The sequence below is a fragment of the Cherax quadricarinatus genome, chromosome 50 (assembly GCF_038502225.1).
Source record: "Cherax quadricarinatus isolate ZL_2023a chromosome 50, ASM3850222v1, whole genome shotgun sequence".
Taxonomy (NCBI): Eukaryota; Metazoa; Arthropoda; class Malacostraca; order Decapoda; family Parastacidae; genus Cherax; species Cherax quadricarinatus.
The window spans coordinates 26,172,880-26,197,514 of NC_091341.1; the positions used below are offsets into that span (position 1 = coordinate 26,172,880).

The 24,635-nt window shown below is 38.8% G+C and overlaps 1 protein-coding gene across 1 annotated transcript; it reads left to right on the plus strand.

Annotated features, from left to right (window-relative positions):
* The first annotated feature begins 607 nt into the window (after positions 1-607).
* Positions 608-21,431, plus strand: LOC128695286 (glutamate receptor ionotropic, delta-1-like). Its single transcript, XM_070095600.1, has 10 exons — positions 608-709; positions 1,707-1,894; positions 15,809-15,940; positions 16,560-16,725; positions 17,636-17,874; positions 18,010-18,197; positions 18,614-18,850; positions 19,331-19,509; positions 19,694-19,856; positions 20,664-21,431. The coding sequence occupies exons 3-10, from the start codon at positions 15,826-15,828 to the stop codon at positions 20,889-20,891; spliced, it is 1,515 nt and encodes a 504-aa protein (XP_069951701.1). The 5' UTR covers positions 608-709; positions 1,707-1,894; positions 15,809-15,825; the 3' UTR covers positions 20,892-21,431.
* Positions 21,432-24,635: the final 3,204 nt, after the last annotated feature.

Here is a 24,635-nt window from a genome sequence, read left to right on the forward strand (position 1 = left end):
TCACAATTACATATTCGGCACTATATATATATATATATATATATATATATATATATATATATATATATATATATATATATATATATATATATATATATATATATATATATATTTATATATATATATATATATATATATATATATATATATATATATATATATATATATATATCATATTCTTTCTTGTCTCAGGAAAACATGAACACACTGATTTACCAATTAGTGTTAATGGTTATCGCGTCAGCGTTCACTACGGTCGTAGCTAATCAGGAAGTAGGTGGAACCGTACTGCAGGTGGACGTTGATGTGGGCGTCATATTGGGTCAAGTGCTGAAGCACCCTTTCACCAGCTGTCACCTGGTGCTCATCACCACAACACCCCACTCACTCATTACCCTCAGTATCCTCAGGTATCTTCATCATTTTCAGCAGGTATTCTAACGAAAGTATCCTGGTAGTAGAAGTAGGGTGAGAGGTTACCATTTAAATCAATTCACTATACCTTTAAAAATAATGTATTTTTACTTACATATAGATGGCTGCGTGAAGGCTTGAAGCCTTTTGTAATGGTGGAGACAGGCTTAATGTTTTCCAAGGACCAGCTGGCTCAGCACTACCTCCTCCAGGGGCTGTGGGGTGACACTAGAACTACCTGCCTGGGACTCATCCTCGACCTCACTAAAACCAACAGTAGTGCCTCTGCCCTCCGGTAATGTTTACAGATCATCATGGAGAAAAATTACTACATTTTTCCAAATATATTGATTAAATTTAATGGACGAACTTACAAGCAAATAAACCCTCTGGAATGCTTGCAGTTGTGCCCCAGTCTGGTATAATACCAGAGGAGTGGTTGGTATTATACCAGACCTTGATTTACCTCCCAGCAATAGCGTAAGCATGATGAGGCCTTAGTTATTCCTCGTGAACTAATCAAGCTGACTTAAAACTTTTACAGGAACATAATTCATTCGCGCATATGTTATTTCGAGTAAAATAAGTGGTTTACATAATAGCCAAGCCGGATAATAATTCTCAAAACCGTCCGCCATATCTTGCCTACGTGTCGGTTATACTTCCATAAGACAGTTTTAGAAGGCATTTCCTATTGTCCTTTCCTTCTTTTTTATTTATAAGCAAAATAAAAATATACCTGTTTAACATATACGTCAGTGAAGTGAGTTGAAAGACATTTAAAATAAGTAATATGTATGAAAAAATGTATCATAATGTGAAAATAATATTATCATGAAGTTCCTAACTATAGTTAGCCAGATATGAATGTGCAAACTATTAGCCTAGGAGGCCTATTTTTATAGAAGTAAGAAGAATGTTAGACATATATCAAGTCCATTTTAGAGTACGCAGCGCCAGTATAAAGCCAATATGTCTCTTTGTTTGGACGCTAAAGACACACATGAGCCACAGGTATGTCAGGAAGTATTTCTTCAAACTCAAAAGTGGTCGGGAAGTGGAATTACCTCGATGAAGAAGTAATGGAGGCAGACGCCATACATAGTTTTGAGAGGTACAATAGGGCCCACGAGGCTAGGAGTGGATTCGACAAGCCGCCACATGTAGATGTGAACATACTCGATGAGATGCTGTTCATTTTGATAATTGTCTTTGTTTTGCACTGAGACAAAAACGAGACGGTTTATTGAAATAGTTTATACGCAAATTTTATATAAAATAATTCCTAACAGGCTGGCAGAGGCAGCAGGACTGTGGAAGTTATCACATACTCGTGTTGTGGTTGTTGGAGGGAGAGCAGGAGTGCAGGATGCGCTCCTTCATCACAGTCTCCGTAATACTGTCCACGCTGTCTACCTGGCTCTCCATCACTCATTACTACACAGCCACTTTCACCCTGGGAACTTCCACAGGCATGATGGTCTGTACACTTATATCTCCATTTTTTTCATTCTACTTCAGGTTCTGATTACGTTAGATTCCACATATAAATGGATCGAGTTCGAATCCTGCTGACCGCGATCGTTTTCTGTATATATATATATATATATATATATATATATATATATATATATATATATATATATATATATATATATATATATATATATATATATATATATATAAGTAGTCAAAAAAGCGGCTGGGGGGTGTATCCGGTTTTTAGGCATGCGGCTGGGCGGTGTATCCGGTTTTAGGGGGTGCGGCTGGGCGGTGTATCCGGTTTAGGGGGTGCGGCTGGGCGGTGTATCCGGTCTAGGACCAGCGGCTGGAGGGTCACCTTTTCACACCTAGGTGTTACTTCCGGTTTGACCATGACCTCGCCCTCGAGACTACCTCACCCTTGACCCCCCAACCAATACCCCCGCCACGACCCCCCCCCCCCGCGACCCCCCCCGTCGCGCCGCGCGCCCGCCCGCGCGCCTGCCCGCGCCCTTCGCGACCCCCGCCCGCGCGCCCGCCCGCGCCCTTCGCGAGCCCCGCCCGCGCCTTCTGCTGCGCCTTCTGCAGCGTCGTCCGGATCGCCCCCGCGCCTCGAATTTTTTTTTCTTATGATCTCCTTGGATCAAGGTTTTTGGATTCCCCCCTACGGGGTTTCGAATTTTTTTTGAATTTCATTTTCTTGTGCTCTCCATCTCCTCAGATCAAGTTTTTAAGGTTCCCCCTCTCACTTTCACCCCCATCCCAAAATTTCTCGATATTACCAAGTTTTTGGATTCCCCCCTATGGGGGTTTCGAAAGTCTCCATCTCCTCAGATCAAATTTTTAAGGTTCCCCCTCCCACTTTCACCCCCCAATCCCAAAAATTTCTCGATAATACAAGTTTTGGATTCCCCCCCTATGGGGGTTTCGAAATTCTTATGATCTCCTCGGATCCCCCCTCCCACTTTCACCCACACCCCAAAATTTCTCGAAATCAAAAGTCTCCATCTCCTCAGATCAAGTTTTTTGGATACCCCTCCTTTCACCCCCCATCCCCAAACAATTTCTCAATATTACCAAGTTTTTGGATCCCCCCCCCTATGGGGGTTTCGAAATTCTTATGATCTCCTCGGATCAAATTTTTGAGGTTCCCCCTCCCCCCACTTTCACCCACCCCCCACCTCAAATTTTTCTCGATAATACAAGTTTTGGATTCCCCCCCTATGGGGGTTTCGAAATTCTTATGATCTCCTCGGATCCCCCTCCCACTTTCACCCCCACCCCAAAATTTCTCGAAATCAAAGTCTCCATCTCCTTGGATCAAATTTTTGGATTACCCCTCTCACTTTCACTCCCACCCCAAAATTTCTCGATAATACCAAGACTCCATCTCCTTGGATCAAGGTTTTTGGATTCCCCCCTCTGGGGGTAAGCATTCAAAATAGACTCCTCCTATGGGGGCATGCTTACTACAGGTCTAAACAAGTCAAATGACCTAAGAAGGGTGTTTACTCGGCGGTCAGTGACGTCACCCCACCTGTGTTTACTCGACGGTCAGTGACGTCACGCGATGACCCCCCACACGCACAGGCTGAATCTTGTCTACCCTTTTAGTTAATAATGGGACATCAGAAAGGCGCATTTTTTCGTTAATACCCACAATTTCTTTACAACACAAGTCTAGACATTTTTAACTATTTCATCTCAGGTCACTCCCCACGAAGTAACCTCCCCCCCCACCCTCCCAAACCCTCACACTCCAACCAACACCTCACAATTTTCACTCATAACTCCAATTTTTCTCGTTTTAACCCTTTTTGTTCATTAAAGTTAATAAGGGGACACAGTACATCAGAAAGTCACCACATCGCTTACATCCACTTTCGTTAAATTCACTACTCACAATTTTACATATTACGAAGTTAAAATACGCACTTTTACTTTGAACATCTTCAAAAACACTCTCATAAATCATTTGAATACTCACAAAAATACCTTTATACATTTCCAAACAACACTGAAATACTCCAAAAACATCATTCGAACACCCCCAAATCACCTCTGAATACTCCCAGAACACCTTCATAAGTACTCTCATAATCATTTGTACACCTTCAAAAAACACCTTTGAATACTCACATAAACACCCTTGAACACCTTCAAAACACCCTTCAACACACTCAAAACACCTTTGAACACCTTTGAACATTTCCAAAACACTATTTGAGTACTCCCAAATAAGATTTGACATCTCTAATTTATCTGCACTTACACATTTCATTAAATTACAACTCATCCCCTCAGTCTCCAGACTAGGCATTTTCTCGTTTTTACCCTTTTAGTTCATTAAAGTTATTAAGGGGACACAATACATCAGAAAAAAGTCACAAAAACTAACTCAAACACTTTACTTTGAACACCCCCAAAGTACTCTCATAATCATTTGAATACTCACATAAACACCCTTGAACACCTTCAAAACACCTTTGAATATCGTTTTAAACTAATTTCATCACAACCCACTTATATCATCTTTTTTCGGTAACTCTAATTCGACTACACTACCCTCATCAATTACCAACAAATTTTACTCGTTTTAACTAATGTCATCACTGTAACCAAGATTTTCACAAAAAAAAAACTCTATGACACCTAACACACACGCACACACACACCCCACAACACCCACAATTTTTCTCGTTTTAACCCTTTTAGTTCATTAAAGTTAATAAGGGGACACAGTACATCAGAAAGTCACAACAACAACATCCACAACCCACAATTTTTTCTCGTTTTAGCTAATTTCATCAGAAAAAGTCCCAACAACAACCCACTTATAACATCTTTTTTCGGTATCTCTAGTTCGACAACAACACCCACATCCCACAACACCCACGAACATTTCCAAAACACTATTTGAGTACTCCCAATTACACCACTGATTACTACTAAAACACCACTGAATTCAATCAAAACACCCTTCAACACCTTCAAACACCCTTGAACACCTTCAAAACACTCTTGAACACCTTCAAAATCACCTTTGAACATTTCCAATCAACACTGAAACACTTCCAAAAAACACAATTTGAGTACTCCCAATTACACCACTAAATACTACTAAAACACCGCTGAATTCAATCAAAACACCCTTCAACACCTTCAAAACACCTTTGAACACCTTCAAAACACCTTTGACACCTTCAAAAACACCTTTGAACATTTCCAATCAACACTGAAACACTTCCAAAAAAAACACAATTTGAGTACTCCCAATTACACCACTGAATACTACTAAAACACCGCTGAATTCAATCAAAACACCCTTCAACACCTTCAAAACACCTTTGAACACCTTTGAACACCTTCAAAAAAACAACATTTGAACACACTCAAAACACCTTTGAACACCTTTGAACATTTTCCAAACAACACTGAAACACTTCCAAAAACACCATTTGAGTACTCCCAAATACACCACTGAATACTAAAACAACACTGAATACACTCAAAACACCACCAAAATCACCATAAACTAAGATCAACACCCACATCCCACAACACCCACAACCCACAACACCCACAATTTTTTCTCGTTTTATCTAATTTCATCAGAAAGTCACAACACCCACACCCCCCATTTTTTTCTCGTTTTAACCCTTTTAGTTCATTAAAGTTAATAAGGGGACACACTACATCAGAAAAAGTCCCAACAACAACCCACTTATAACATTTTTTTTTCGGTATCTCTAGTTCGACAACAACACCCACAACACCCACATCCCACAACACCCATGAACATTTCCAAAACACTATTTGAGTACTCCCAATTACACCACTGATTACTACTAAAACACCGCTGAATTCAATCAAAACACCCTTCAACACCTTCAAACACCCTTGAACACCTTCAAAACACTCTTGAACACTTTTCAAAAACACCTTTGAACATTTCCAATCAACACTGAAACACTTCCAAAAACACCATTTGAGTACTCCCAATTACACCACTGATTACTACTAAAACACCGCTGAATTCAATCAAAACACCCTTCAACACCTTCAAACACCCTTGAACACACTCAAAACACCCTTCAACACCTTCAAAACACCTTTGAACACCTTCAAAACACCTTTGAACACATTCAAAACACTCTCATAATCATTTGAACACACTCAAAACACCTTTGAATAACCTCAAAACACCTTCGAACACCTTCAAAACACCCTTGAACACCCTTGATCACCTTCAAAAAAACAACATTTGAACACACTCAAAACACCTTTGAACACCTTTGAACATTTCCAAACAACACTGAAACACTTCCAAAAACACCATTTGAGTACTCCCAAATACACCACTGAATACTAAAACACCACTGAATACACTCAAAACACCACCAAAATCACCATAAACTAAGATCAACACCCACATCCCACAACACCCACAACCCACAACACCCACAATTTTTTCTCGTTTTATCTAATTTCATCAGAAAGTCACAACACCCACACCCCCCCATTTTTTTCTCGTTTTAACCCTTTTAGTTCATTAAAGTTAATAAGGGGCCACACTACATCAGAAAAAGTCACAAAAACAACCCACTTATAACGTCTTTTCGGTATCTCTAGTTCGACAACAACACCCACATCCCACATCACCCACATCCCACATCCCCCACACACACACACAGACACACACACACACATCCCTAACCTAGCCTAACCTAACCTAACTTATCCTAACATAACCTAACCTAACCTAACCTAACCTAACCTAACCTAACTTATCCTAACCTAGCCTAACCTAACCTTACCTAAATTATCCTAACCTAACCTAACCTAGCCTAACCTAACCTAACTTAACCTAACCTAACCTAACCTAACCGAACCTACCCTAACCTAACCTTACCTAACATAACCTAGCCTAACCTAACCTAACCTAACCTAACTTAACCTAACCCAACCTAACCTAACCTAACCTAGCCTAACCTAACTTAACCTAACCTAACCTAACCTACCCTAACCTAACCTAACCTAACCTATCTTAACCTTACCTAACCTAACCTAGCCGAACCTATCCTAACCTAACCTAAAATATATTGGAACACTTCCAAAATACATTAGAGTACTCCAGAATTACTTTGAACGACTCCATTTTTGGATATTTCCAAATTAGTTTTGAAAACTTTATCGTAAAATCGAACATTATTTTCTTGTTGGTAAAACACACTCAATGGTAGAAATATTTACTCGATTTCCGAATAGAAGCACTGTCCTCGCTCTGAGAGACTCATTGTGGGTCACCCCAACACATGGTGTAATGCGCTTCAAACCCAAGGTAGAACATAACACCTTCGTCAACTCAGGACAGACAGGCGCCATGTAATGCGGGTAACATCCAAGGTAGAAAATCATCTCTTTCCAGACCAACTGTCTATCCTAACCTAACCTAACCTAACCTAATTCCTAACCTAACCTAACCTCACCTAACCGAACCTAACCTAACTCCATCAATCACCTCTATCCTAACCTAACCTAACCTAACCTAACCCAACCCAACCTAACTCCATCAAACACCTCTATCCTAACCTAACCTAACCTATCCTAACCTAACCTAACTCCATCAAACACCTCGAATACTACCTAACTTAACCTAACCTAACCTTACCTAACCTACCGAACCTAACCTAACCTAACCTAACCTATCCTAACCTGTCCCAACCTAACCTAACCTAACCTATCCTAACCTAACCTAACCTAACCTAACCTAACTTATCCTAAGCTAACCTAACCTAACTTATCCTAACCTAACCTATCCTAACCTAACCTAAACACTGACTAACTTTGAACCAACTCTGAACACCACTGATCTTCTTCAAAAAATGCTCTGCACATCATTTGAACACCTTCAAAAAAAACACCATCAAACACCTCCGAATACTCCCAAAAAAACACTACTGATTACTACCAAATCACCACTGAATACTGCCAATCACCGTCAAAATCACCAGAAACTAAGTTTAACATCACCATCTAACATCCTTTTTATAGAAATCCCCTCAAATCACTATAACCAAGAACTCCCTCCCCATTTGGCGCATAAAAAAAAAAGCATGAACACAAACCTAATACGCAAACACTTAGTACATGATCACCATCAACTGAAAACATATCTTATACACACACATAATATAAGACAATCACCAACTACAATCACCCATGTTCACTTACCTCAAAATCACTAATATCACAGAAAACAATCATTTTTATAAACATTTCACACACACACACACACACAAAAAAAAATCATATTTGACAATATCTAAGCGCACTCACCTCACTACCACCAACACACGATGTCTCACCTCACAGGACCGACGAGCTCACCTCCAGTGACGTCACACTCCCATTGTGTTACTTGGTGGTTGGTAACATCACACCTAACCCCCCTTGTTTCAACCTGTTGTACCCTACATTATCTAAGAACACTATATCCAAGACGATTACCAGATTTTATGATCCCCAACACCAAGATCACAGAAAACACACATTTTTATAATTATTCACACAAAAATCACGATCACCAATTCCATATCATGTTTACCGTCATCTATCAACACTAATCACCAAGATCACCAAAAAAAATCTAAGATCATGCATCTCAAAACTACTATGATCACTGAAAACACTTATTTTTTAAACATTCGCACAAAAATAAGACATACACAAAAATACCACAACACTTCCACCAACATCTATAACATAACATGAGCACTATAACATATCACTATCACAAAAAAAATAATACACAAACACCCACATATTATACATTTCAATTGGAAATTTAAGACATGAGACATACACACCAAATCTAAGACATTCACCTCCAACTAAGAACATAAAATCACCCCAAAAAAATTTTTCCCTTTTTCATTTATTCTCCTAAGGGTGTTTTAACCCGACGGTTTCCCTCACGACGTGAAACCAGAGGGAAACCCTGACCCTCCGCCCCCACTAAATCTGGCTCACCTTCTTTGGGGGATCCGTCGGGGGTTAAAACAGCTCTAGGAGATATACGGAATGAATAAGGAAGGAAGTTTTAGGGGTGATGTGTATGTCTTAGTTGGAGGTGAATGTCTTAGATTTGGTGTGTATGTCTCATGTCTTAAATTTCCAATTGAAATGTATAATATGTGGGTGTTTGTGTATTATTTTTTTTGTGATAGTGATATGTTATAGTGCTCATGTTATGTTATAGATGTTGGTGGAAGTGTTGTGGTATTTTTGTGTATGTCTTATTTTTGTGCGAATGTTTAAAAAATAAGTGTTTTCAGTGATCATAGTAGTTTTGAGATGCATGATCTTAGATTTTTTTTGGTGATCTTGGTGATTAGTGTTGATAGATGACGGTAAACATGATATGGAATTGGTGATCGTGATTTTTGTGTGAATAATTATAAAAATGTGTGTTTTCTGTGATCTTGGTGTTGGGGATCATAAAATCTGGTAATCGTCTTGGATATAGTGTTCTTAGATAATGTAGGGTACAACAGGTTGAAACAAGGGGGGTTAGGTGTGATGTTACCAACCACCAAGTAACACAATGGGAGTGTGACGTCACTGGAGGTGAGCTCGTCGGTCCTGTGAGGTGAGACATCGTGTGTTGGTGGTAATGAGGTGAGTGCGCTTAGATATTGTCAAATATGATTTTTTTGTGTGTGTGTGTGTGTGTGTGAAATGTTTATAAAAATGATTGTTTTCTGTGATATTAGTGATTTTGAGGTAAGTGAACATGGGTGATTGTAGTTGGTGATTGTCTTATATTATGTGTGTGTATAAGATATGTTTTCAGTTGATGGTGATCATGTACTAAGTGTTTGCGTATTAGGTTTGTGTTCATGCTTTTTTTTTTATGCGCCAAATGGGGAGGGAGTTCTTGGTTATAGTGATTTGAGGGGATTTCTATAAAAAGGATGTTAGATGGTGATGTTAAACTTAGTTTCTGGTGATTTTGACGGTGATTGGCAGTATTCAGTGGTGATTTGGTAGTAATCAGTAGTGTTTTTTTGGGAGTATTCGGAGGTGTTTGATGGTGTTTTTTTTGAAGGTGTTCAAATGATGTGCAGAGCATTTTTTGAAGAAGATCAGTGGTGTTCAGAGTTGGTTCAAAGTTAGTCAGTGTTTAGGTTAGGTTAGGATAGGTTAGGTTAGGATAAGTTAGGTTAGGTTAGCTTAGGATAAGTTAGGTTAGGTTAGGTTAGGTTAGGTTAGGATAGGTTAGGTTAGGTTAGGTTGGGACAGGTTAGGATAGGTTAGGTTAGGTTAGGTTAGGTTCGGTAGGTTAGGTAAGGTTAGGTTAGGTTAAGTTAGGTAGTATTCGAGGTGTTTGATGGAGTTAGGTTAGGTTAGGATAGGTTAGGTTAGGTTAGGATAGAGGTGTTTGATGGAGTTAGGTTGGGTTAGGTTAGGTTAGGTTAGGTTAGGATAGAGGTGATTGATGGAGTTAGGTTAGGTTCGGTTAGGTGAGGTTAGGTTAGGTTAGGAATTAGGTTAGGTTAGGTTAGGTTAGGATAGACAGTTGGTCTGGAAAGAGATGATTTTCTACCTTGGATGTTACCCGCATTACATGGCGCCTGTCTGTCCTGAGTTGACGCAGGTGTTATGTTCTACCTTGGGTGTGAAGCGCATTACACCATGTGTTGGGGTGACCCACAATGAGTCTCTCAGAGCGAGGACAGTGCTTCTATTCGGAAATCGAGTAAATATTTTTACCATTGAGTGTGTTTTACCAACAAGAAAATAATGTTCGATTTTACGATAAAGTTTTCAAAACTAATTTGGAAATATCCAAAAATGGAGTCGTTCAAAGTAATTCTGGAGTACTCTAATGTATTTTGGAAGTGTTCCAATATATTTTAGGTTAGGTTAGGATAGGTTCGGCTAGGTTAGGTTAGGTAAGGTTAAGATAGGTTAGGTTAGGTTAGGTTAGGGTAGGTTAGGTTAGGTTAGGTTAAGTTAGGTTAGGCTAGGTTAGGTTAGGTTAGGTTGGGTTAGGTTAAGTTAGGTTAGGTTAGGTTAGGCTAGGTTATGTTAGGTAAGGTTAGGTTAGGGTAGGTTCGGTTAGGTTAGGTTAGGTTAGGTTAAGTTAGGTTAGGTTAGGCTAGGTTAGGTTAGGTTAGGATAATTTAGGTAAGGTTAGGTTAGGCTAGGTTAGGATAAGTTAGGTTAGGTTAGGTTAGGTTAGGTTAGGTTAGGTTATGTTAGGATAAGTTAGGTTAGGTTAGGCTAGGTTAGGGATGTGTGTGTGTGTGTCTGTGTGTGCGTGTGGGGGATGTGGGATGTGGGTGATGTGGGATGTGGGTGTTGTTGTCGAACTAGAGATACCGAAAAGACGTTATAAGTGGGTTGTTTTTGTGACTTTTTCTGATGTAGTGTGGCCCCTTATTAACTTTAATGAACTAAAAGGGTTAAAACGAGAAAAAAATGGGGGGTGTGGGTGTTGTGACTTTCTGATGAAATTAGATAAAACGAGAAAAAATTGTGGGTGTTGTGGGTTGTGGGTGTTGTGGGATGTGGGTGTTGATCTTAGTTTATGGTGATTTTGGTGGTGTTTTGAGTGTATTCAGTGGTGTTTTAGTATTCAGTGGTGTATTTGGGACTACTCAAATGGTGTTTTTGGAAGTGTTTCAGTGTTGTTTGGAAATGTTCAAAGGTGTTCAAAGGTGTTTTGAGTGTGTTCAAATGTTGTTTTTTTGAAGGTGATCAAGGGTGTTCAAGGGTGTTTTGAAGGTGTTCGAAGGTGTTTTGAGGTTATTCAAAGGTGTTTTGAGTGTGTTCAAATGATTATGAGAGTGTTTTGAATGTGTTCAAAGGTGTTTTGAAGGTGTTCAAAGGTGTTTTGAAGGTGTTGAAGGGTGTTTTGAGTGTGTTCAAGGGTGTTTGAAGGTGTTGAAGGGTGTTTTGATTGAATTCAGCGGTGTTTTAGTAGTAATCAGTGGTGTAATTGGGAGTACTCAAATGGTGTTTTTGGAAGTGTTTCAGTGTTGATTGGAAATGTTCAAAGGTGTTTTTGAAAAGTGTTCAAGAGTGTTTTGAAGGTGTTCAAGGGTGTTTGAAGGTGTTGAAGGGTGTTTTGATTGAATTCAGCGGTGTTTTAGTAGTAATCAGTGGTGTAATTGGGAGTACTCAAATAGTGTTTTGGAAATGTTCATGGGTGTTGTGGGATGTGGGTGTTGTGGGTGTTGTTGTCGAACTAGAGATACCGAAAAAAAAATGTTATAAGTGGGTTGTTGTTGGGACTTTTTCTGATGTAGTGTGTCCCCTTATTAACTTTAATGAACTAAAAGGGTTAAAACGAGAAAAAAATGGGGGGTGTGGGTGTTGTGACTTTCTGATGAAATTAGATAAAACGAGAAAAAATTGTGGGTGTTGTGGGTTGTGGGTGTTGTGGGATGTGGGTGTTGATCTTAGTTTATGGTGATTTTGGTGGTGTTTTGAGTGTATTCAGTGTTGTTTTAGTATTCAGTGGTGTATTTGGGAGTACTCAAATGGTGTTTTTGGAAGTGTTTCAGTGTTGTTTGGAAAATGTTCAAAGGTGTTCAAAGGTGTTTTGAGTGTGTTCAAATGTTGTTTTTTTGAAGGTGTTCAAAGGTGTTCAAAGGTGTTTTGAAGGTGTTGAAGGGTGTTTTGATTGAATTCAGCGGTGTTTTAGTAGTATTCAGTGGTGTAATTGGGAGTACTCAAATTGTGTTTTTTTGGAAGTGTTTCAGTGTTGATTGGAAATGTTCAAAGGTGTTTTTGAAGGTGTCAAAGGTGTTTTGAAGGTGTTCAAAGGTGTTTTGAAGGTGTTGAAGGGTGTTTTGATTGAATTCAGCGGTGTTTTAGTAGTATTTAGTGGTGTAATTGGGAGTACTCAAATTGTGTTTTTTGGAAGTGTTTCAGTGTTGATTGGAAATGTTCAAAGGTGATTTTGAAGGTGTTCAAGAGTGTTTTGAAGGTGTTCAAGGGTGTTTGAAGGTGTTGAAGGGTGTTTTGATTGAATTCAGTGGTGTTTTAGTAGTAATCAGTGGTGTAATTGGGAGTACTCAAATAGTGTTTTGGAAATGTTCGTGGGTGTTGTGGGATGTGGGTGTTGTTGTCGAACTAGAGATACCGAAAAAAGATGTTATAAGTGGGTTGTTGTTGGGACTTTTTCTGATGAAATTAGCTAAAACGAGAAAAAATTGTGGGTTGTGGATGTTGTTGTTGTGACTTTCTGATGTACTGTGTCCCCTTATTAACTTTAATGAACTAAAAGGGTTAAAACGAGAAAAATTGTGGGTGTTGTGGGGTGTGTGTGTGCGTGTGTGTTAGGTGTCATAGAGTTTTTTTTTGTGAAAATCTTGGTTACAGTGATGACATTAGTTAAAACGAGTAAAATTTGTTGGTAATTGATGAGGGTAGTGTAGTCGAATTAGAGTTACCGAAAAAAGATGATATAAGTGGGTTGTGATGAAATTAGTTTAAAACGATATTCAAAGGTGTTTTGAAGGTGTTCAAGGGTGTTTATGTGAGTATTCAAATGATTATGAGAGTACTTTGGGGGTGTTCAAAGTAAAGTGTTTGAGTTAGTTTTTGTGACTTTTTTCTGATGTATTGTGTCCCCTTAATAACTTTAATGAACTAAAAGGGTAAAACGAGAAAATGCCTAGTCTGGAGACTGAGGGGATGAGTTGTAATTTAATGAAATGTGTAAGTGCAGATAAATTAGAGATGTCAAATCTTATTTGGGAGTACTCAAATAGTGTTTTGGAAATGTTCAAAGGTGTTCAAAGGTGTTTTGAGTGTGTTGAAGGGTGTTTTGAAGGTGTTCAAGGGTGTTTATGTGAGTATTCAAAGGTGTTTTTTGAAGGTGTACAAATGATTATGAGAGTACTTATGAAGGTGTTCTGGGAGTATTCAGAGGTGATTTTGGGGGTGTTCGAATGATGTTTTTGGAGTATTTCAGTGTTGTTTGGAAATGTATAAAGGTATTTTTGTGAGTATTCAAATGATTTATGAGAGTGTTTTTGAAGATGTTCAAAGTAAAAGTGCGTATTTTAACTTCGTAATATGTAAAATTGTGAGTAGTGAATTTAACGAAAGTGGATGTAAGCGATGTGGTGACTTTCTGATGTACTGTGTCCCCTTATTAACTTTAATGAACAAAAAGGGTTAAAACGAGAAAAATTGGAGTTATGAGTGAAAATTGTGAGGTGTTGGTTGGAGTGTGAGGGTTTGGAGGGTGGGGGGGAGGTTACTTCGTGGGGAGTGACCTGAGATGAAATAGTTAAAAATGTCTAGACTTGTGTTGTAAAGAAATTGTGGGTATTAACGAAAAAATGCGCCTTTCTGATGTCCCATTATTAACTAAAAGGGTAGACAAGATTCAGCCTGTGCGTGTGGGGGGTCATCGCGTGACGTCACTGACCGTCGAGTAAACACAGGTGGGGTGACGTCACTGACCGCCGAGTAAACACCCTTCTTAGGTCATTTGACTTGTTTAGACCTGTAGTAAGCATGCCCCCATAGGAGGAGTCTATTTTGAATGCTTACCCCCAGAGGGGGGAATCCAAAAACCTTGATCCAAGGAGATGGAGTCTTGGTATTATCGAGAAATTTTGGGGTGGGAGTGAAAGTGAGAGGGGTAATCCAAAAATTTGATCCAAGGAGATGGAGACTTTGATTTCGAGAAATTTTGGGGTGGGGGTGAAAGTGGGAGGGGGATCCGAGGAGATCATAAGAATTTCGAAACCCCCATAGGGGGGGAATCCAAAACTTGTATTATCGAGAAAAATTTGAGGTGGGGGGTGGGTGAAAGTGGGGGGAGGGGGAACCTCAAAAATTTGATCCGAGGAGATCATAAGAATTTCGAAACCCCCATAGGGGGGGGGGATCCAAAAACTTGGTAATATTGAGAAATTGTTTGGGGATGGGGGGTGAAAGGAGGGGTATCCAAAAAACTTGATCTGAGGAGATGGAGACTTTTGATTTCGAGAAATTTTGGGGTGTGGGTGAAAGTGGGAGGGGGGATCCGAGGAGATCATAAGAATTTCGAAACCCCCATAGGGGGGAATCCAAAACTTGTATTATCGAGAAATTTTTGGGATTGGGGGGTGAAAGTGGGAGGGGGAACCTTAAAAATTTGATCTGAGGAGATGGAGACTTTCGAAACCCCCATAGGGGGGAATCCAAAAACTTGGTAATATCGAGAAATTTTGGGATGGGGGTGAAAGTGAGAGGGGGAACCTTAAAAACTTGATCTGAGGAGATGGAGAGCACAAGAAAATGAAATTCAAAAAAAATTCGAAACCCCGTAGGGGGGAATCCAAAAACCTTGATCCAAGGAGATCATAAGAAAAAAAAATTCGAGGCGCGGGGGCGATCCGGACGACGCTGCAGAAGGCGCAGCAGAAGGCGCGGGCGGGGCTCGCGAAGGGCGCGGGCGGGCGCGCGGGCGGGGGTCGCGAAGGGCGCGGGCGGGCGCGCGGCGCGACGGCGGGGGTCGCGAAGGGGGGGTCGCGAAGGGGGGGGGGTCGTGGGCGGGGGTATTGGTTGGGGGGTCAAGGGTGAGGTAGTCTCGAGGGCGAGGTCATGGTCAAACCGGAAGTAACACCTAGGTGTGAAAAGGTGACCCTCCAGCCGCTGGTCCTAGACCGGATACACCGCCCAGCCGCACCCCCTAAACCGGATACACCGCCCAGCCGCACCCCCTAAAACCGGATACACCGCCCAGCCGCATGCCTAAAAACCGGATACACCGCCCAGCCGCTTTTTTGACTACTTATATATATTTATATATATTTATATATATATATATTTATATATATATATATATTTATATATATATATATATATATATATATATGCAGAAAACATGTCATCTTGACAGTAACAAAGTGTGGTAGAATGTGGGTGTACCGGCGGTGTCTGTACTGCAACAATGGAGAGGCTGACGTTCAACTTGTAATCTATCAGGGCCACACATCACTCTTCCCACAAATGGATATCTTTAATGCTAAAGGTTTGGATGTATTCTTTGTTGAAGTCATTTGGTTACTTGAAGGCCTCGTAAAATGAAATATATCTGAATTATCACTTGATATTATGCATTGCTACATAATTTCATGGATAGAAATTGAAAATACAGTTAGCTCTATGGATCCAGTAAATAAACAGCTATTATTTCTAAATGTTTACCGAATAAACGCCTCTATATCAAACATTTGAAATCTAGATCCTAACAGCGTACTGTTGACAAATATGAGGACACGTTATCAGAACACAGCTTCCACTGGCGTATTATTTCCTTACATTAAGATCTTAATCAAGACATACAAAGGATGCACTGTGCACACACGTATGTTCTTCAACCTAAAAGGATTATAATTATGTATATACGTGCATTTCGTATCTTATGTATGACATGAAAAACAAATCATTTCTATACACAATCCCAATATAAGCTTGTTCTGCAGGTGTTCCTTATCCTTACGTAATATAGAACGTTCATATATAATTTAATTTCACTTTCTATCGGTAAACTGTAATTATGGTAAAATTATATTCCTTCATATATATATATATTCACCGCTGGAGTTGCTTTTATATTAGGTTAAAATGGTCAATTATTTCCTCAACAGATGAGCTGAGTTCTTTGATGGGTCACAAAGTTCGTATTGTAGCAGTACCTTACTTCCCGTACATGGATTACGAGACGACCACTCAGGAGCCAGGGGGCATAATCATTCCCAGGGACTCTGTTGACACCAGGCTTATTTACACCTTTGCATCTGCAATTAATTTTACGTAAGGAAAATCTGTTAAATTTTGTTGTATTAGTAAAATTTTATAATGGAATTTGCTTTTATGTGTATTAATAGGAACAGATAAAAAAAATTGTGATGCACAGAAAATTCTTAGTAGTAGCAGTAGGATGTATTTGCCTCCTGGTCAGCAGACGGAGGATCGATCCTCACTCACGGCTTTGTGTGAATTCCAAATACCGATTTAACGCTTCACATAATAATAATAATAATAATAATAATAATAATAATAATAATAATAATAATATACCTGTTAAAAATAAATAAGTTTTAAGAAATAATGAAATAAAAACATTTGAACAAAGTTAATCATAATCAGAGACACATTCCATATAAATAAGTAAATGTAACGTGAGATGCCACATTGACACAACTCTTAAATATTTTAAATATTTTTGAAACACCTTACACTTCAAAGTATGGATATCACCTGCCTAAGTCAAGAGAGAAATAAGGGATGACGGTATACACGGTGTCTTGACGACTTTCTATTATTAAGTACTGCAGTTGTTTAAGAGTCATAGAATTTAACTGTTTAATCAATATTCAGTATGTATTAAACAAGAAATATGGTTTGGCAAGGAGTTCTATAAATTAAACTTACATCACACAGAATTTACAGACCGAAAGATGTGTTTTAGTGTATGCTGAGAGTTTATTTTGATTCCTATTTTGAGCATTAAAGTAATCTTGGCTGGAGGTGAACAGGTGAAATGCAGCTTTACCGACCCATGTGTATTATTATTATTATAATCAAAAAGAAGCGCTAAGCTTCAAACCCCCCTAACCAACCAACCAGAAATGTTTAAATCTAACTTCATTCTATAGGCAATAATTAATATATTCACTGAATTATCTATTAGTTTTTTCAATTTTCATTATTGAATAAAAAGCTTTGAAATTCGCGAGGAGCCTGAACGATCGTGGGGGCTGCAGGAGAACGGCGTCTTCACGGGGATGATGGGTCAGCTCCAGCGGGAAGAGACAGACTTCTGTACCATAGCTGGTCCCTCACCGGAGCGTCTGAAGGTCGTGGAGTACCTCAGGGGGTATCCTTCTGATCTGATGACACTGACGTCTCTTAAACCATCTCTCCTGCCACAACACCTGTCGTTAATAAGACCTTTTCAAGGTACTGAAGATATGATAAACTGTCATTTTGTTAACTCAGATATTTTAAGTAATTAAAATTAACGAGGTGTTAGGAAGAATAAATATGAAATTTTGAATTTCTCTAAAGATTATGAAGCTTCAGCTCATTTATCAGGAGAGCTGTGGCTGGCGATGCTAGTGAGTGTAATGGTGTGGAGCGTGATCCTGTGGCTGCTGCAAAAAACGTGGAAGAGGTCAGGCGATGGGCAGGAGGTCAGCCTCGCTACCACCCTCTTGTATGGCTTGGCATTACTCCTGGGAAAGCCACCAGCAACAACTCTCTTCTTCAATAATTCAGGAAGAGTAAGTTACACGTCAGAGTTCATACAGATGCCTTTCAACCAGAGCCTTGCTAAATATGTTATTCTAATCTTGGCTCATTCATTAATTGATATTGATTCCTCTCATGTTCTGATAATTTTGTGTATTTATTTTGTACATGATATATATAAGAAATGAGTGGTAAACTTATATATAACTGAAGAGGTACAGTACATTCCACTGTGACAGAAATTAAAACAGAGCAGAAATACCTGAAAGTAGAGACATGTTACTTGGTGCTCCTTTTAACTGTATCAGGAAGGACAAAAAAAAATCCATAACAAGTAACTTGAGGCTCTATATTTACTTTAAATGATAACGTGTAGAGAAGTTAAATTTTTCCTGTAACTACCGTTCATGGAAGCCCAATACCCCCTCATAACTATCTCTGCCTACAGCTGTTAGTCGGGTGGTGGCTAGTGTTCTGCCTGATCATCACTACGGGATATAGTTCATCACTGATCGCCCATATGACTGTACAAGGAAAGACCAGACCCATAGAGACCATGGAGGACCTGGTGAAGCAGCACAACTGGAAGTGGGCTACTGAACCATGGCTGCTTAAAGGGGTACCTTTTGATTATTTTTCCAAGCATACTGACCCTGTTGTGAAAAAAATATTTAAAAATATGGAGGTGAGTCCCGGGAAATATACATAAACAAATTAGCATTGCATTTCAATTCGAATTTAGAGCAATTTAAAATTAATATTCATGAATGTATGTACATGCATTGATATGAGAGAATTAAGTAAGTCACAAGACACAGTATCACATGAAATTATGTAGTGAGAAATAGTTAGCAATAAATACCAAGTATATTCTGTGTTTTTTCTCGGGTTGCAAACTCGGTATCCGCTGTCATTTAAACATGTTTAATGCCATAAGTGTAAATACACAATATGAACAAGATAGTAGCAGGACTATTTATCACTCTGTGTAGTGCTTTACCAAGCCATTATTTGACGAAGCTCAACCCTGAGTGAAACGAAACCCCAATAGCAAATTCTTCTGTGTACTGTCTTCATTCTTATACCTGCCGGCGTTACGCCATTACATACGTCTTTAATGCTAATAATTACCATACGTGAATACCTTTAAAATCCTTGTTTTCAGGTAGAAGTGGCAGACAGTGCGCTGCAGAAGGTCCTAGCAGGCAGCTACACCTTAATTGATTTTGAGAACTACGTGACTATCATCGTGGCTTCCCGATACACTGACACCCGTGGCAACACTCCTTTCTTCGTCAGCAAGAAAACATTCTCTATAATGGCTGCCTTCGGCTGGGGCTTCAGGTGAGTCGTCTTTAGAGAGGATGTATATATATATATATATATATATATATATATATATATATATATATATATATATATATATATATATATATATATATTAAATAATTTACTTAACACAAGTTGCTACATTCAATATTACATGGATTGGTTATACATCTCTTTAATATTTAATGTTATTTTTTAGGAAAGGCGCACCATTCTATCCTCGATTTCACCAGCTGGTATCCCGTCTTGAAGACGCTGGAATCGTAAGTTACTGGATTAAAGACGTGATAGAGAGACGAGTAAGGGAGAACAGGAAGACTGCAGCACTGAACTCGCAGTCTGCTCTAATAACTACACCATCGGTATATATATCATATCATTTGAGAACTACAACACCGGTTTAAATATCACATCATCTGAGAACTAAATCATTGGTATATACGTATATATCACATCATTTGAAAACTACATCACCGGTATATTTTTCACATTATTTCATAGTCTTCTTGAGTAGCAATGTAGGACATCGGGGACCTACATCAAGCAAACTTTGTTTTTTAAATGGGATGGAGAGAAACTTTACGAAGCTAACCAGTGGCGGAAAAAACAATTGCAGAGATGAAATTTATTGAGACGTATCGTCTGTGGAACAATCTTTTTCATTGACTGAAGAAACCCTGTTCCACAGCCGAAACGTCTGAATGAAGTTCCTCTCTGCAATTGTCTGTATCGCCATTTTTAATTTAATAATAGAAACAGAATTCTCTCGTCAATTTTATATTAATTTTAAGTAACTTTAACACGTTAAACAAAATACCTAAGTGCCTTTTTGAAAAAAAAAAATATGCCATTCTTTTCTCTTCTAAGAGTATTTTGTTTCAAAAATATATTCTTAAATCCCCATTATAAAATATTACCTCGTCATTGCTTTATTCAATCTTCAGCAGTATTTCTATCAAAGATAAATTTAATTGTCTTATTTACAAATTCGTTTACAGCTCTGTATGTCTGATCTTTTCAACTTTTTACGTTGATAAGGAGGAGAGTATTTATGAATGTTGCTGTGTGTAATTTAAACATTTCTTAATTCTCTCTAATTAAAACAATTATGGAAATGCAATGGAAAATTTATGGTGAAGGTTGACTACAGACTTCGTGTTATTCTGCAGGGCGACCAGAGCAATATTGCACTCGGTATACGTCATATGCAGGGAGCGTTCTACGTGGTGTTCCTTGGCTCCAGCGTTGCTTTCCTCACTCTGCTGGGGGAGAACCTTGCTTGCTGGAGGAGAACCTCACCTGCTGGGGTAAAAAACTCGTCTCCTGGGGTTGAACCTAATCCAGTATCCCCCATTGCAGCATCACCTGACCATGAGACTAAAAATATAGTCAAATGACTGAAAAACATGCAGGATCCTTGAGAATATAAAAATTACATTGGAAAAAAAATCCAAATTCGATGCCAGTTTCTGTAAATTATAGGTAAGCAACATATAGACTCGAATTAAATTAGGCGAGTCTAAGATCATTATTTCATAACCGGGTTATGTCGTTTGCAGTTTTATATCTGTTTAATTACGTCTTCATCTTTCCTCTGACTTCCAGGACTTAAAATCTACGAATTTTACCTTCTTCCTGTCACTTTAATCGTTGTGTAAACAAGTCATACCTGCCAAATGCTGAATTTATCCAGAGGAACTGGTTTAAAATTCCATTTAAAAAAAATATATTCCTCCAATATGGCGAGCTGCTTTCAATCACTCCATGCTGAAAGCGTAAGAAATTTATTTATTTACATTGCTGGAATATACACTTTATTCACCGTCTGCACCAGAAGTCAAGATTTTTTCCTATCAACATGATAATATTCACCATCATACCATGAATGTGGGACAGCCAAATGTTACATTTTGTTTGCTTTTTGTCATTAAATATTTATCAAGGGTAAAAGATCTATTTTGCCTCGTACATTATTTCTTTTCCTTGTAGATACGTGTATGTGTATATCTTTTACTATAGATATGTGTATTAAAATGAATTCAGCTGTTTGTCGTTTTCCTAGAAATTCAGTGTCAATACATTTTTTTACTAAAAAAAGGAGACTTACTTGAATTATGCCAAAACATGTTAGAGCCACACCTTAAAAAAAAACATTTAAAATACCTAAGTATGATGTTATGCTGAAGACTATATACTGTGTACTATTCATAATCTCTAAATGCACTGTTAGTCACCCAAACTATGTGTAGGTATTTGTATTATAAAAGTTTGCAGATTTCAGAATTTATAAGCTTAAGTTGTATACATTTTATGCTGGAATGTGTTTTCTTGCGGAGACTCACAATATCTTGAACACGAGATATGCAAGAAAACTATCTTTGTAGAGACACATGTTTAAAGTCGATGATTGTGTCCCTCAGATGTTGAATACGTGGTGTGTGTGTGTGTGTGTGTGTACTCACCTATTTGTACTCACCTATTTGTGGTTGCAGGGGTCGAATCATAGCTCCTGGCCCCGCCTCTTCGCTGATTGCTACTAGGTCCTCTCTCTCCCTGCTTCGTGAGTTTTATCACACCTCGTCTTAAAGCTATGTTTGGTTCCTGCCTCCACTACGTGTGTGTGTGTGTGTGTGTAATTACCTATTTGTGGTTGCAGGAATCGAGTCACAACTCCTGACCCCGCCCCTTCACTATTCGCTACTGGGTCCACTCTTTCCCTGCTCCATGAGCTTTATCATACCTCGTCTTAAAGCTTTGTATGGTTCCTGCCTCCATTACGTGTGTGTGTGTGTGTGTGTGTGTGTGTGTGTGTGTGTGTGTGTGTGTGTGTGTGTGTCTGCGTGCGCGTGCGTATGTTTGCATGTAGTACAAACATCACTCGGAGGTCTACCTGTAAAATAACCAATCAGAACTTCACTTGCTGGTGACGTACTCACAACCCTACTGGCTCCTGCACCGCCCAGCTGAGCCTCGCCTATAAAACAGCAGTCGGACACTATACAGTGAGCCATTCATCTCGTGCTGGTAGTTAAGGGAGATTGTGAGAGCCTCGTCCACCTGCGTAAGTACAATCGTTCGTGAAATTACTTCATTGCGGATTCTTGTCTCTTTTTTTTTTTAAATAAAATGCTTTTGCAAATGTTTGGAATTCGTGTGTGATTTAGACTTGTAATAATTTCGTGGTTCGTTGGGAAATTTAGAGAATTTTTCTTTTCCAGTCATAAGATGAAAAATGCAAATAAAAATATTATTTTCTTGGTGACCTGGGATTACTATGTTTAAAAGTCCAAGCAAAAGAAAAAAAAAAATTATCCACTCAAGAGCTGAATTTATCATTAGTATATTATCATACGAGTGACTTCATACCTGATTAACACACCTTGACTTCATACCTTGATCAACATTCATGTGCATTCCTCAAACCTTGATGCAGGTGAAGGGCTCTGGATCCAGAAAGTTGAAACTATCCTCCCCTTACTTGGATCAAAACTGCTTATCTTCAGTTTCTTATTCTTTTTTCTCTATACTCTAATTATCTGTTTGAAGTTAAAGGTCTTGTGTGTTTTTCTGCCTGTGTCTATTACCTACCAGAGTTTACGTGGAGGGGGAGGGAAGGGAGTGTGACTTCTAGATCTTGGTTCTCCTGCCTCACTACTAAGAAAAGTTAATAACACTGGTATATCTGATTTTGAGCCCCCTTCCTGTAACGCATATCCTCTCATTGCACAAGTCTCACTTTAGATACTTCTGCACTGTAAAGTCCAGCAGCTTTCTCCCTCACTTCTCTGGGGCTTCATGCGAGCCCCAGTACCACTATTCTATACGTTTGTGATTAAAATGCGCTACAATCACTGAAGAATTGATTCTCTTTCATGTCTCTGCAGTTGTTTCAGCATCAGCGTCTCTGATGCTGAGTTGTTTCAGATACATTAATCTTCTAATCTGTTTGTTGGACAATGTACAGGAATTTTTTAACCAATACACAGTACTTCTGAAAATATTTTTTTCCATACTTATCATGAAATTAAGAACATCACCTACTCAGTGTGAATTCATTAGAAATCAGTATCGCAACACACATATCGGCCAGAAATAAATTTTGTACATATACTATAATTATGTTTAACAGAGCCAGCAAGATGGACAGGCGAGTCAACAACATTCGAACAATGAAAGCTGACCGCGTAAAGATCGTTTGGATGTGGCTGGGTGGGATGTCAGCACGAAAAATCTCCTGTGAGACTGGAGCGAGTATATGCACTGTGTACAGGTGGATCAGGCGTTGGCAAGATGAAGGAAACGTTGACACTAGGCCATATCGAGGACGGTCTCGTGCCTTCCTTAAGCTAGACGCTCCGCTGGTCACTCCTGAACCCAGGGAACCACTAGTACCAACATATAATCTGGGTCACATACCTGGTTCTCTACCACTCTTTTGTTACTTCAGAACGATGGATCGCCAGTTTCTTAGATTAGGAGAGGAAGAAAGACACTGTGTCCAGAGACATAACACTGACTTGGTTTTCAAGATATAATACTAACAGTGCCTTTGAAATCTTTGCATTGGGACTAATTAAAAACAAAATCATTAGCATAAGGGCTCAAAAACACAAGATTAAGTGAATATCAGAGCAGCGATTATGTTGAATCTGGAAAAAATATTAATTCACTGAGTTAAGGAACTTATTTACACAGTAAATAGAAATTACATCAATTATTTTTTTTCTAAATGACTGAAGTGTTATATGGACACAATATAATTTTATTTTAATGTATCTCCATTTTTATAAAGTAATAAATATATCACAATGCGATTTTTCTTTTTCTTTATACCTTCACTGTCTGGAAATTGTGTTAGCTCACTAAGGACGTTGAACACTGGTTTCTCAGTGTTCAAGAAAACGAGGTGACACAGCAGGCAACTATAAAACAAAGTGCTTCTTGCTAATACCTCTGAAATGTTGAAGCTCTTATGAGAAATCATTTCAGACACCACCTCTTACGATGCTCAGTTTGTTTTAAAATTAATCTTGTGTCCTTCCATTTCATGAGATGATTATGAGAGTTATGATGAAGCATGGAAACAATGTTCATGTTGTCGATAGTGAAAGCGTATTTATACTCTCCAATATGTTTGTTTA

Bases quoted from the DNA above. Each gene is read 5' to 3' on its own strand.
- LOC128695286 (XM_070095600.1), top strand. From the start codon at position 15,826: ATGTGGGTGTACCGGCGGTGTCTGTACTGCAACAATGGAGAGGCTGAC. The intron at 16,726-17,635 runs GTAAGGAAAATC...TTGAATAAAAAG, and splicing joins GCATCTGCAATTAATTTTAC to CTTTGAAATTCGCGAGGAGC. The intron at 17,875-18,009 runs GTACTGAAGATA...CTCATTTATCAG, and splicing joins GTTAATAAGACCTTTTCAAG to GAGAGCTGTGGCTGGCGATG.